Below are 12625 nucleotides of genomic sequence, written 5' to 3' on the forward strand. Positions count from 1 at the left end.
ATTTGAAAATTAATACATATTTCACATGTGTTCCTGACTAGTGGAGATAGCCTACTAACCTTATGACTGAACTTTTCTTCACTTCCCTCAATGAGCATGAGCTATCCCACAGGTCAGGAACATCACCTCTGCCTTGCAACTCAACTGTAACTAATAATGTTCCCACCAGCCATTTTCGCAATTTGAATCCATGCTTTAACGCTGTTTTTTAAGATTCTAGGTTGTACAGTGTAAAAATCTTCCAAAAAAAAAAAAAAAAATCATGAATTGCTAATTTTTGTTTTATCTACATTAAGAACCACACCATTTGAGCAATATACAAAAGTTTTTTTTTTATTTTCAGTATGAAGTGCTTCAAAAGACACATGAAATTGTTTTGACAAAAGATCTTTAGAAAATGTCAACTATGGAGAAGAAGCAGGGGTTTTCTGCAGGGTAGTGGACCTATCACCTGTGAAATATTACATCAGTTCATCTCACACAATTGTTTAATTGTGATTAAACTCATGGGACAAACAGGAAGTCTAAACCCTCCAGCTGCACCATTCTTCTCTACTGTATCAACATCAGCTGGGAAACAGCTCTTCTCCACTACAATCTATCCACGATACATCAGTGACACTCTTTAATTAAAACAGTGATTTTGTTACATCAGGAGTTTCTTCTTGGTTGCAGCTAAAGTCTGTGGTGGTGTGGGCTTTGTACAGACAGGGCAGACCACCTGTATTTTTGAGATGGGGGGGGCTCCAGGCCAGCAGCATCTCAGAGTCTGATCATGCCTGTGCTGCAATCCTCTCAATGATTCTCCTGTAGTCATCCACAACAACCTGATAACTCTTCTCCAGCTCCTCGTGCTGTGTCTGAGTGTCCATCTGATCCATGTGGGACACCAGCTCCTCCGGCCGCAGGCACTTTCTCATCTTTGTCAGCTCCCTCTGATTTTTCTGCATGAAATCACACAAACACACAATGTCAGAACTGAGATTGACGTATATTGTATCACGTTCATAGTGCTTATGGTGGGAATAATCATTTCTGATGGATTTTGTTTCTGATTTGGCTGGATAGATTAAAAAAAAAAAAAACGGCATGTGAACGCCTTGTTTAGGTGTTTTGACTATCTAACTAGACAGATCACCAGTCACAAATGGACAATATGAAATCTCAAATCATTACAGAATGGGTTGTTTGACTTGTTTGTGTTTACCATGGATCCGAGTATGTCATGTTATAATATCTGGTTATGTGGTTACCGTTGTTCAAGTTTTGGAAAAATTTAAAATATCACCAGTGTTGTACTTCTATAAATAAAAATAAAAAAGATTCCATTAAGGGATCTTTTTTCATATTAAATACCTTATTAAACAAGACAAAGTATGTTATGCAAGATAAGGATATAGACCAGGCAATGCTTCAGGCCAACTAAATGTTATTTTCGGCTGGTTACTGCTCTTTGAAGAATTAATAACTTCTTTATTAACAATAAATGAATCATTGGTAACAGTTTATGTACCCTTGGAAAAGACCATTATTATTAGACAGTGGTGTTAACATCTGTATTGAAATCAGAATGTTGAAAGGTGTTCTGGACATGGACCGACAAATTACATGTTCACTTAGTTCAGTGGAATCTGCTACTTAAAAACTCCTGCACGCACATGCATGCAGATGTGGTCACTGGGGGTGAGCAGAAATGTATAATCCCCTCACATTCACAGAGCAGTGGCTTCTGCCATTCAATTAACTACATGCTAAATCTCCTCAGGGAAGAAAAAATTCTGTGCATCTGGCCACCAGATCTTTCTTTGCCACTCTCCTAAGGAATTCCTACTTCCCGCTTCACCACATGGGTCATTTCCACGTCAGATTCAGCTTTGTTTTTTTACATGTGGTTACCTTGCTGACAACAAACTCTCTAATGGCTGGTAAGCAGAGTCTTAGTGAGCAGCTCAAACATAAAATGTCCCAAAGAAAATTGGATGTAGGGTGTCATATGTTGGTGCACACAGATCTACTCAGTATTTCCCACTGTCAAGTCTGGTGAAACATAATCAGAGAAGCTTATTATGTTATGTTCACAAGACTTAAGTGTGTTAAAGAAAATCTCTGAAACTCAAAACTTGCCCATTTAACATCAGAAAATAACAAAAGCGATTTTATAAAATTGCTGTTTTCCTGGTGAAGTTCTAAAAGCGCTGCAATAGTAAAGCTACAGAACTCAAAATAGAGCTAGCTTTTGACAAAGTGCTTCAGACTCACAAAACAATTTATCCCACAGAAATGTAAATCCTGACTAATGACATATGCCTGAATAAAAATAAAGCTCCAGCAGCAGCAAAACCACAGACGCGTGGTGCGCACTATTGTGGCTGTAACAATACAGCACTAGAAATCTATCACTTATCAGAAAACGGGACTGAAGATCAATTTTTCTGCTGTTTTAAAAGGTGATATAATAAAACAGTGACAATACGGAGCTGCAAACCAATCAAGTGTTTGCCACGAATAGGCCACTTTGCTTCCTACACTGAACAGCTGTAATGGTATGCTAACAAAAAGGTAGAAGACCGCACACTGGATTATCGTTTGGAAGTTACAGAGTACATTCTGATTGATTTCTGAATAAATCAGGAAATCACTTCATCAGAACATCATCTGCATGCACTTTCGTTGACCCTCTCCACATTGGCACATAAACCGTTCAGAAGCTTTGATGATTAAAATCTTACCCTGTATGGTCCAAATAGCCTCTTCTTCACCTCCAAACGGTACTCTCTTGCTTTTTCTTCATCACTCATGTCTGTTGCTCTCAGGCGCAGAATTTCATACACTCGCCTGGCATGTTTCTGTAGGAAAAGTCAAAAATGTAAATGATTTAGTTAAAACATACAAAGCACCAGTGTGCCTCACTTGGAGCCTAACACACTTTGCAGCACAATGGTTACAGGAAGTCATAAGCTATTCAGGGCTTATGATGAATCGGGCCTCTAGTTATCTATTCCAAGGAGAGTAAAAAGTCTTTGTCAAGGAAAGCCACCGGTTACTGCATTTACGTCACAGATATGATAATCAGTGGCATGAACCAATATAGAATCAAATGCACTGTTTACTGTATTAAAGATAATGTTTAATACTGTGGAAGATATAATACAAGTTTGGATAAACAATCTGTGTTTTTTTTTAATAAATTGTGACCTTTAAATTAATCTAACTTTTTGGTAAAACGGAGTTACACAAACATTACCCATACTGTGAAGATTAAAGCTAGGGTCTTAATGCTGAACACACATACTTTATAGAGCATGATTTGGATTAATGGTATATTAATGGATTAGTTTTACTGGCAACAATTTTGATAATCCAGCATTGTTGTAGTCATTTCTCAAGCACGCCAAACATAATCTGCTTCAAACACCTTAAATGTGACTATTTTCCGCTTTTCTCTGTTTTATAATCACTGTAATATAAATATTTTGGGGTTTTGGACTGCTGTCCGGGCAAAACAAAGTATGGTGTCACCTTGTGCTTTTACAAAATTGTGATGCCATTTTTCTACTACTTTCTAACATTTTATAGACAAAACTAATTATTGAACAAAATAAAAAAAAGAATAAAAAAAACATTGGTTGCAGCCTCATACAACACCTTATTAATTTTCAACTTGTCTTGGGCCTCTTTGGCCATGTCAGCTGAGAAGCCGAGGCGTAGCTTGTCCACAGCGAAGGACGGTAGGCCTTGACAAAGCTTGACCAGCACATAGTCTCTCAGCTTCACGTAGCTCTCAGAGGGATCTTCAGCTGATAACAAACCCCATCACACAATTAAAATGAGTTTACAGTTTGCAATAAACCTGTCAAACTTGGCTTAATTCAACACTGTTAAATTTGAGAAGCAGTTAAAGGATTTTCGGGTCTACACAAAAAAAAGGTAAAAACTTAAATAGTTGCAATTTTTTGAAAGTATTTGTAAGAAGCTACTTATAAAAAAAACAATGAATAAATATTACTTGAGGTCAAAAAAACTGTTAGCAGGAACGTTCTGCCTATTCAACTGCTAAATGTTAAGTTCTTTCTTGAAAAGGGATTCCTCTCTCAAAAGGAAGCCTCTTTAGTATCATCCTCTGGGTCCATGCAGAGAAACTATTTCAATCCATCTAGTTTGAATAAAGCCTTAGCGCATTCTGTTATACATTCCAGCCCTAAATGAACTCAACCCCTGGATCCACCAACTACAGAGAAAAGTCATTTGAACAGTTTGTGGGAGACATTAAGGTTCTCAGATTAAATGTTTACCCAAGCCTTCTTCAACGCAGTATAATGCGTTTAAAAACAAAAACCAAGATGCTCGCCTGTGATGTCTTGCACTTTGGGCAGGCTGCAGTAAAATCTGTGCACTGCTTCCAGAAGCTGAGCTCCATGGCCTTCTCCTTGGAACGGAGGCAGGATCAACATTTGGCTGTTTAGTTCAAGAGCAGACATACATACATACAAATATAGAGCCAGTGAGAAAACAGGCTTCTTCAAAATTTGTCACATAACAAATTTATCTGGCATCTGAGTGGTAATTCTGATTCAAAGCAAGAAATAATATATTGTTATCCTGATCCATCAATGCAACAAATCTAATCACATCAAAAGCTTATCTATAAAGTTGTTTTCAGATACAAATCACCCTAGTTTGGTAATGAAACAAAATCTGGTTGAATGGTTGGCTATATAAGCCAGTAATTTGGGTTCTTTGGGAAGAGGATAAAGAAATGTATAATTTTCCACTCCTTTTTCATACAAAAGAATGGGAAGGCACGTGCTGCCCCAGCAATTACCTTACACGTGGTCGGGTTTTGTCTGGGTACACGTAGTAATTATAAACTGTCATGTAGCCAACAGTTGCGTAGAGAGTCTCCCCATCTTTATTGTACTTTTCAAATCTGCAGACGAAACACAAAGGCAAACAGGTCAATTACAGGCACACTCCCATGCAGTGTCCATTTTAGCCTCTGTACTCATGCCCACCTTTCACCCCGCAGACGTCAGCATGTTAGAGCAGCCAGGCCCCGATTGGTACACCTGCTACAACCTGAATACATTATGCACTTAATTGGAGTACTGCAACTTAGAGGAAGAGAAGGGGTTGGAGGAGGGACTGAGCTCCTCAAAATCACTTCAGTCCATTTTGCCCATTGTCAGTATTAATAGTTGCCAGGGTAAAGAAAACACTGGCAGAGGCTCTTTTTACTGTTAAGACATTGTTCAGTGTTTCAAAAGACAACAGTATTCAATTCAGCTCTTGCCCCTGGAAAAAATTGAAAAGGGCTTTTGGCACAAAGGAAGCTCTTGCCTGATCAACAATTCTCCTATGGAGGAAATATAATCAAACCGGCCTGGTAATTGGTCACAAGCGCCACAAAGGGGGGCTTTGTTTTTCAATGACACAATAAAGGCTTTGGGCTAGGAGTGGGCGTAGAGGAGGGTGCAGGGGGGTATGATGTCAATTAAGAAGGGCACTCACACAAGAAAGAAGTCCCAACGATCGTCGTCTGCATCGATGAAACTGGCTGTCTCTATGAACCACATGAGGAAGGTCTGCAGGCGCTCGTGGTACTCATGGAATCCTGGGCAGGTAATATCAGCCTGGGGCAAAATAAGACAAAAAACGATGTCTGATATGGCGTAGAGTTAAACCTCGTCCCTACCATTAGATCATGCAACAGCAACTATCAAAAGTTAGAAACTGATATTAAGATATTTGGTGAGACAGTAAGTCTGATGTCTGTACCTTGTGAATCTGGTAGGTGAGTTCTCCTGCCTCCTCGCTGTGGACTGTGTATGTGTGAAGCAGCGTGCCGAAGGGCTTGAAATTGGCCTCCTTCTCCAACAGTGAGATGAAGTCATCAGCGTTGCAGGTGAACCCAGCGGGAACGATTTCCCGGATCTTCCCTTTGATGTCATCCGGCTGGATGACACAATGTGCATGAATTTAGTTGCGCAACAAACAGATCATGATGATAAAAAAATAAAATAAAATCTAGCAAAGACAAACCTATTGTCTAATAAATTAAAAATATAAAAACATGCTTTTTGGTTTGTGAACAGATTGTGTGTGTAGGTTTATAAAAAAAAGGTTTTTCTTAAAATATGGCAAGAGGTGCAAAACATCCTATAAAATTAAACTGGAAGCATACATTTTGTGCCAATGAAAAGAAAACCATTAGGCAATTAAAACTGTCAGCTGAGCAGATACGAAAGCAGCCCCTCCCCAGTGAAAAGACCACTTAAATCAGTACATTTACTACTTATGTTAAACCATGAATATGTGATGAAGTTGCCACAATAAAAGCATTTCAGCTTCTCACTGGGAAATAAAATCTTATGAATTGATCTCAACTTAACAAACCTTTGGGGCATCCATAATAGAGGCCTCTCCTCTAATCCTGCCAAATGAACCCAATCAAATGAATTTGCCCCTGCATTTTTTCAAAGAGCATCAGAGACAAAGGGGCCCTACACTTGGACTTTTTACTCACTGCAACCTGTGGTTAGTTCAGCTGTAATGTTTGCATTGTATCCATTTCCACAAGGATTGACATGAGAACACTTTGCTAAGCAGCCCTTTCACACCATTTACATGTGTGATGGGCATTATTTCAGCACAGAGACCCTTGCTGCTCAGCATTGAAAACTGGGAAATGAAGAAGGTCTGAGCAAAATGCACTACAAAAGGCTAATACAACATACTGCTAATTCCCCCCACCCCCAGACATCAGCTAATATCTAACTGGAAGTAATGCACCTGCAGCTGAATGCCTCTTAACCATTGTAATTGTTCAGCCACATTTCTAAGGAAAAGGACCATACTTAAAAGGCCATGGACAAACAAGTCCCTTTGTCCCGAGCACTCTTCTACATACTAGACACTAAATTGCAGAGCCTTCCAGAATAGATGCCTTAGTTTGGCATGAATATAACTTAACAAAGTACCTTTAGAACATTTTGTTAATGTCTTTGATTTCTAACAATAAGCACAAAGGGGGTACAAACTATCTAATTTGTAGTGTTGGTGTTATTTTATCTTCTTTAATCTACTCCAAAGACCATAAAACATAGAAAATCTGCAGTCTAGTTTAGAATTATTTGTAAAGTATTTTGTAATTTTTCAAGTTAAAGCATATTTACAACTCCACATTGATTAAGAATTTAATAGCATAGAATTACTACGAGCATTCAGCAGTTTCCAGCCCATGTGCACAAAAGGTCTGGCACTAAAAATCAGTGATTTCTGTGAGAGGTCCAGAGGTACAGTGTTTTTGGCTGATTTAAAGGGGACAAGGTGATGCGATGATGAGAGTCTTGTATCAACGTGGCAGCTGCATAAACTCCATCTCTGCCTCCCGCTCTCTTCTCTCACCAGCTGCACCGCACTCCGACCGTCCACATGCACTCAGAGACAAACGCTCTTCAGATGCAGCCTGAACTCTGCTGCTCCCCTTACTCTCTAACTCTACACCAGCTGCACTCAAACCCTTAGCAAGGTGAACACTCAGGGGTCAGCGCTGAACACTAAAGTAGTGGCACACAGTAAAGCCAGCCATCACATTTTAGTTTGAATATCAGCTTCAAAACTATGTCCCCAAAAAGTCTAATGGCTCTCTTTACGGTTTATAAACAGTCAATTGGTTGCCATGGCTTTTTTTTTTTGGAGATACCAGAGGTGAAAGTTATGTCGAATGCCTGTTGGAAGGAACCATCGCTGTTGCATGGGGTTATTTATAATTTGAGTGCATCCACAGAAAAACCAAATCCAGACAAGTTTATAAGTTGCTCCCACTACCACCAGTTAAAGGCCACATTGTCCAGTGGAGAGCCCCTGCTGTTTCCAGACAGAACAGATGTCCCAGAGTTGAATCATCTGACCTCAATAGAGGCCCTGGCTAATTCTTGTATTCGTTTTGCGTGTTTGCTGCATTGACAGCTTTAGGAAATATTCAAAGCTGGCAGCGGCCTTTTGTGAAGTCTTCTAGAAGGAGCTACCAGGACATTAAAGCATTTCAATTTACTGTCCGTTTTGTCCAAATACCAGCTGTTGATATGTAAATTATTATGTGTGGCAATTAAAAAAAGGCTTTACATACCAAGCAAGCAGTTTAACTTTCACATTAACATAAAAAGCCATTGTCAAGTCATTAGCAAAGTAATAAAGTTAATGCATCCACCATTACATACTAAAAGGACTGTCTCACATAAACCTACTGACAATCCATATACAGATATTCAACCTCAGGGATTTCAATTGTTGATGACTTGAGCAACAATTTGCTCCTGGAAATAAATGTACAAGATATCCAACTGTGTCACATTACTCCTCCTGCTGATTCAATCACACAAACTTCTAAAAAAATCAATGCCTCACGTTAGACCCCACGTACAAAATCTTTTTAAAGCCCTTCTCGTCCGACAGGGAGTAGGATTAGTGTTATGGCGCAGGGGGCCATAGAGGGCTGAGATGTAGTCTCAAAACAGGCGATCTCTTACAGGAATAATGTCACCACCCACAGAGGCTCTAAGTTACTTTAGCATGTGAAGAAACAACATCCTGGTACCAAAAACTAACGACAAAAGACTACTATAGGTTCATCTACTCCCCGTAAAGAATAACTGATAGCACTATCCTGCTGTCATACATTAGGGTTAGGTTAGTATTTGTCTGTCAAAGTTACAGTTTGATTAACTAATCTTCAGATTATTAAGGACGTCTATTGCTTTACTTTCATGTGCTGTTGAGTTTTTTTCAAATCATTTTGACAAAAATGAAATCCTCATCCTTTTTGACTGTGGTCGTCACCCGCTGTCAGTTTACCAAGAACACATATGTGACACTGGATTTTAAAGCTAGCATTTTTACAACTACACTCAAGATTTTCCCCCTCCATTGTTTTTTTTTTTTACTCATTTACAATGCGGAATCCTAGTGGTCGACTGAAAAAGACTTTACTTTTTCTAAGTAAAAACAATTGAAAAAAACATCAACAGATAAAGAGAGTTGTTCATTTTTGGTAAACTCTGTGTACACAAACAATGTTCTCAATACTGGAGTTCATGTGTAGAGCCCCTCGTGATACTTTAAGCCTTCTTAGTGTTTTAAAAATAGCGATTTTGATGTGATCATAGTAGTGCCCCTAGCACTCCCATTCAAAAGACCATTTGAACAAAAAACTAATATACGGTAACTCTCAAAGCAACACTAGAGAACTTTTCCCACTTCGGTCCCCGTATGAGTTGGAAGCGCATGTGTCCATTACATTATGCAAGTTTGACAGATCTGGTAGAGTGAGCTGTAGTTCCAATAAGACAACCTGTAGGAATACCGAAATGGGAGGATTTCTCCAGCGTAGCTTTAAAAGTGGCCTTTCTGTCCTAATTAGGGTTTTAACAAAAGTTTGGATTGGGTACATTCACAAAAACACCCTAGATTGCATTTTGGTGAGAGTTAAACTTATGGTATATTCTTGAGGCTAAGTAACCATCGCCAGCCTCATGGTTATATGTTGGACAGTACGATTCCCACTTTGTTTAAACTGGCTTGCAACCATAATGTTTAATGTACAGATAAGCTGTATAACAGGGGAAAGTAGCAGTACCAAAAAAAAATCTCCCCTTGCAAAAATTCTTCCCCAACTTCTGTTCAGCGGACATAAATATAACAGCATCTAGCAAATCTGCTTCTCTGTTGAGTAACATTAAAGCCTGGCAATGTGAGACTAGTATCTAGCTAACAGTGACATTGTGGGACGTTGGGTTTAGCGTTTGCAACCTGGCAACCCCCCTGAACCTTTACACTGGGTAGGAGGGGCAGAGGGAGAAGACTCTATACGGTATTTACAATTTGGACTGCGGTACCCATTTTAAACTAGCTGGCAGTATTACATATTGGACCTTTAAGGCATATTGTTTATAGTGGTAGACAATTAGCATCACATAGTTAACCATCATTATTACAATAAGAAAATGGCTGTTTAGTACGCAGTCATCCCGCCACAGTACAGATAGTCACATTTAAGTGTGCTAGAAATGCATGTCCTACCTCGACACAATCAAACGCCTCCGTGACTTTTGAGGAATATTTCACTTTGAAGAGGGTGCTCAGGTTTCCAGCAGTGTAGAAAAGCTGTATCTGAAGACCTTTGTATCCAAAAGCAACCTCACTGCAGTCAAAGTGAATTGAATCATTAAAAATCAGCAAGGTTACTTTTTTTTTTATAAATAGGACAGTAACTTGTAAACAGAACATGAAACAGCTGTTTTATCTAGTGTGCAGTCTAGGATGTATTCATATTAGGGCAACAATGAGTATACTTATCTAATCAAATGTTTTAAGTATACACCTGGATTGACTAATACATGCTAACTGAAGGTCTGGCCACTTATTTCACCGTGTTGCATTGTTTCTTTTACCACTACATCACTGGCAGTTTATGACAAAATAGATTTCCTCATTATGCAACTGTGTGATTGAGCTTCACTTGCAATTACACTTGCTGGCATAATTAATGCCCCAATTACTGAGTTCCTTTGAGCTGATTGCAGCAAGTGCAAAAATAACCAATCCTAGTTTTGACTAATTTGGGAATGCAATTTGGAGCATAATGACATGCTACTGTAGGCCTACACAGACACAGGTGTCACTGCCAATAATGTCTTAAGAACCAAAGTCTTTTTGTGCATCACATTAGGGTATTTATATAGGGTAACTCTTTTTGCCTTGGGCAAAGCACGTTATCCACTTTTCTTCTGAGTGCTAATTAAACTGGGTGTACCTAGCAGCTCACATGTGTGAATATAATATTTGGACGAATGTAGAATAAGGCATTCCTTCTTTGCACAGGGAAAACAATGTGATAATTAAAAAAGATTTACTAGTAAATACTCACTCGTCCCCATAAATTTGGTGGCTGTACTCAGGGTGAAATGTGGTGCCATCATCCTCAACATCATCTGGAAAGCGAACTGAGAGGAGATAGGGTTCAACCAATTTAAGTGACACAATTTGAAGCTAATTCCACAAAACATTGTCACTGCACATTTACATAATAATAATTTACAAATCTTATAAAAGCAAAAATAAACATACCCAGCTTTAAGCATATAGCTTCATTTGTATCACACTTGTATTCAGCCAGTTTCTTCTCCATAGAATTTACTCCTGAGGAAACACACAAACCATGTTATAATTATAAGATTTTGTCAGTTTTTAAACTTTAGTTGTTTCAAAATAACCATTCTGTACTTCTCCATTACATCTTGAGTTTAATTATTTAATGTGTTTCTACCAGAACAATAACATTGGTGCAGGTTTCTTAAAAAGAAAAGCTAATTAAAGCAGCAGCTTAAGACATCACAGAGTTAGCAGATCATTCTGAAACAAATGTTATCATAAAATACAACAGTATTTCGATTCCCGATATAAAGAATATAAAACAGGAAGACACAGTTGACTTTTGATGACACTTGTGCATTAATAGGCTACTCTGGTATAGGAACTTTTGTATGTATTTCATGACTGTGCAGATTCAATTTTAACATTATTAGAAAAGTCTTTGCTGGAGAAGATTGAGATACTCATGCCTGATGTTATCAGCACATTATTTTGCCATCAGAAATATACAAGAGAAAACACAAGCAGACCATGCTGACCAATCACAGTACTTTTGGACTCTTTAACCCCATAAACCCCAAGTTGTAGTTACACTTCATCTGTGCACTTTATGTTAAGTCATTCATGCATGCATGGAGTAACTTAACGTAACGTTTTGCAATCCTAACGGCGTGCTAATGTATAACGTTAGCTAGCTAGCTAGATCATGTGTTCTTCCAATTTGAGCTACTCTACGTTACAAGGATGGACTACCAGTGATCCTTTTAAAATTAACAAGGTAAGAGTAAGTTAGGTGAGAAAAGGCATTAAAGCGAGCGTAGCTAAGTAACTTGATGCCAACATCCATCCATCCATCCATCCATACCCATACACTGAAGGTACACATTCAACTTTCCACCCAAGCGTTAAGTTCTGTAAACACACAAACACTAGCTAACGCTATACTATGCTATGACAACCTGATAGCATGCTACCACCGTTAGCAGACAGGCCCCCACTGCTGCTTTGCAATAGCTAAGCTAGCTATGTTATGAACAGATGGAAAGCCAGTTTACAACTCCAGCAAGCGTTAAATAGGGACAACGTTGAAACAAAGACAACAGTATTAAAGCATGAAAGCGTTTAGCCACTTACCCGCCATTTCTACACACTGTTGTGCGGCGCTGTGTTTTCCCCTTCTTTAACTGTCTATGGTTGTCCCAAAAGACCCGCGGAATCAGGGCGACTTCCGGGTCCTTGTGTTTCCGTGGAAACAGGATGTAGTTTTTTTTCAACGCCTCAAACTATTGTATTGGTTAGAATAGTGATTTTGTTACACAAAATGTGAACAAAAAGTGTACGTTTCAACAAAAATGTATTTAATACGTTAAAACCACAATTTTACAAACAGAAATGAAGGCTGCAACCTTTTTTGATTATTTAATAAACATTGTGAACAGGCAGACATTCACCAGGTCAGGGACATTCTTATCCTACA

The 12625-nt window shown here is 38.7% G+C and overlaps 1 protein-coding gene across 1 annotated transcript; it reads right to left on the minus strand.

The window, feature by feature from the left end:
• Nucleotides 1-312: 312 nt before the first annotated feature.
• Nucleotides 313-12318, minus strand: hat1 (histone acetyltransferase 1). Its single transcript, XM_034885081.1, has 11 exons — nucleotides 12283-12318; nucleotides 11125-11196; nucleotides 10925-11000; nucleotides 10078-10198; nucleotides 5776-5952; nucleotides 5509-5630; nucleotides 4823-4927; nucleotides 4349-4455; nucleotides 3646-3797; nucleotides 2730-2846; nucleotides 313-944 (listed from the first exon to the last, which is right to left on the minus strand). Exons 1-11 carry the CDS (start codon nucleotides 12287-12289, stop codon nucleotides 774-776), a joined length of 1227 nt encoding a protein of 408 aa, XP_034740972.1. The 5' UTR covers nucleotides 12290-12318; the 3' UTR covers nucleotides 313-773.
• Nucleotides 12319-12625: the final 307 nt, after the last annotated feature.

This window comes from Etheostoma cragini, chromosome 11 (genome assembly GCF_013103735.1).
Source record: "Etheostoma cragini isolate CJK2018 chromosome 11, CSU_Ecrag_1.0, whole genome shotgun sequence".
NCBI lineage: Eukaryota > Metazoa > Chordata > Actinopteri > Perciformes > Percidae > Etheostoma > Etheostoma cragini.

Coding starts and splice junctions, on each gene's coding strand:
- hat1 (XM_034885081.1), bottom strand. Junction 4,928..5,508: donor CGTTGGGACTTCTTTCTTGT/GTGAGTGCCCTT, acceptor TTTCGTCTGCAG/ATTTGAAAAGTACAATAAAG. Junction 4,456..4,822: donor AAAACCCGACCACGTGTAAG/GTAATTGCTGGG, acceptor TGAACTAAACAG/CCAAATGTTGATCCTGCCTC.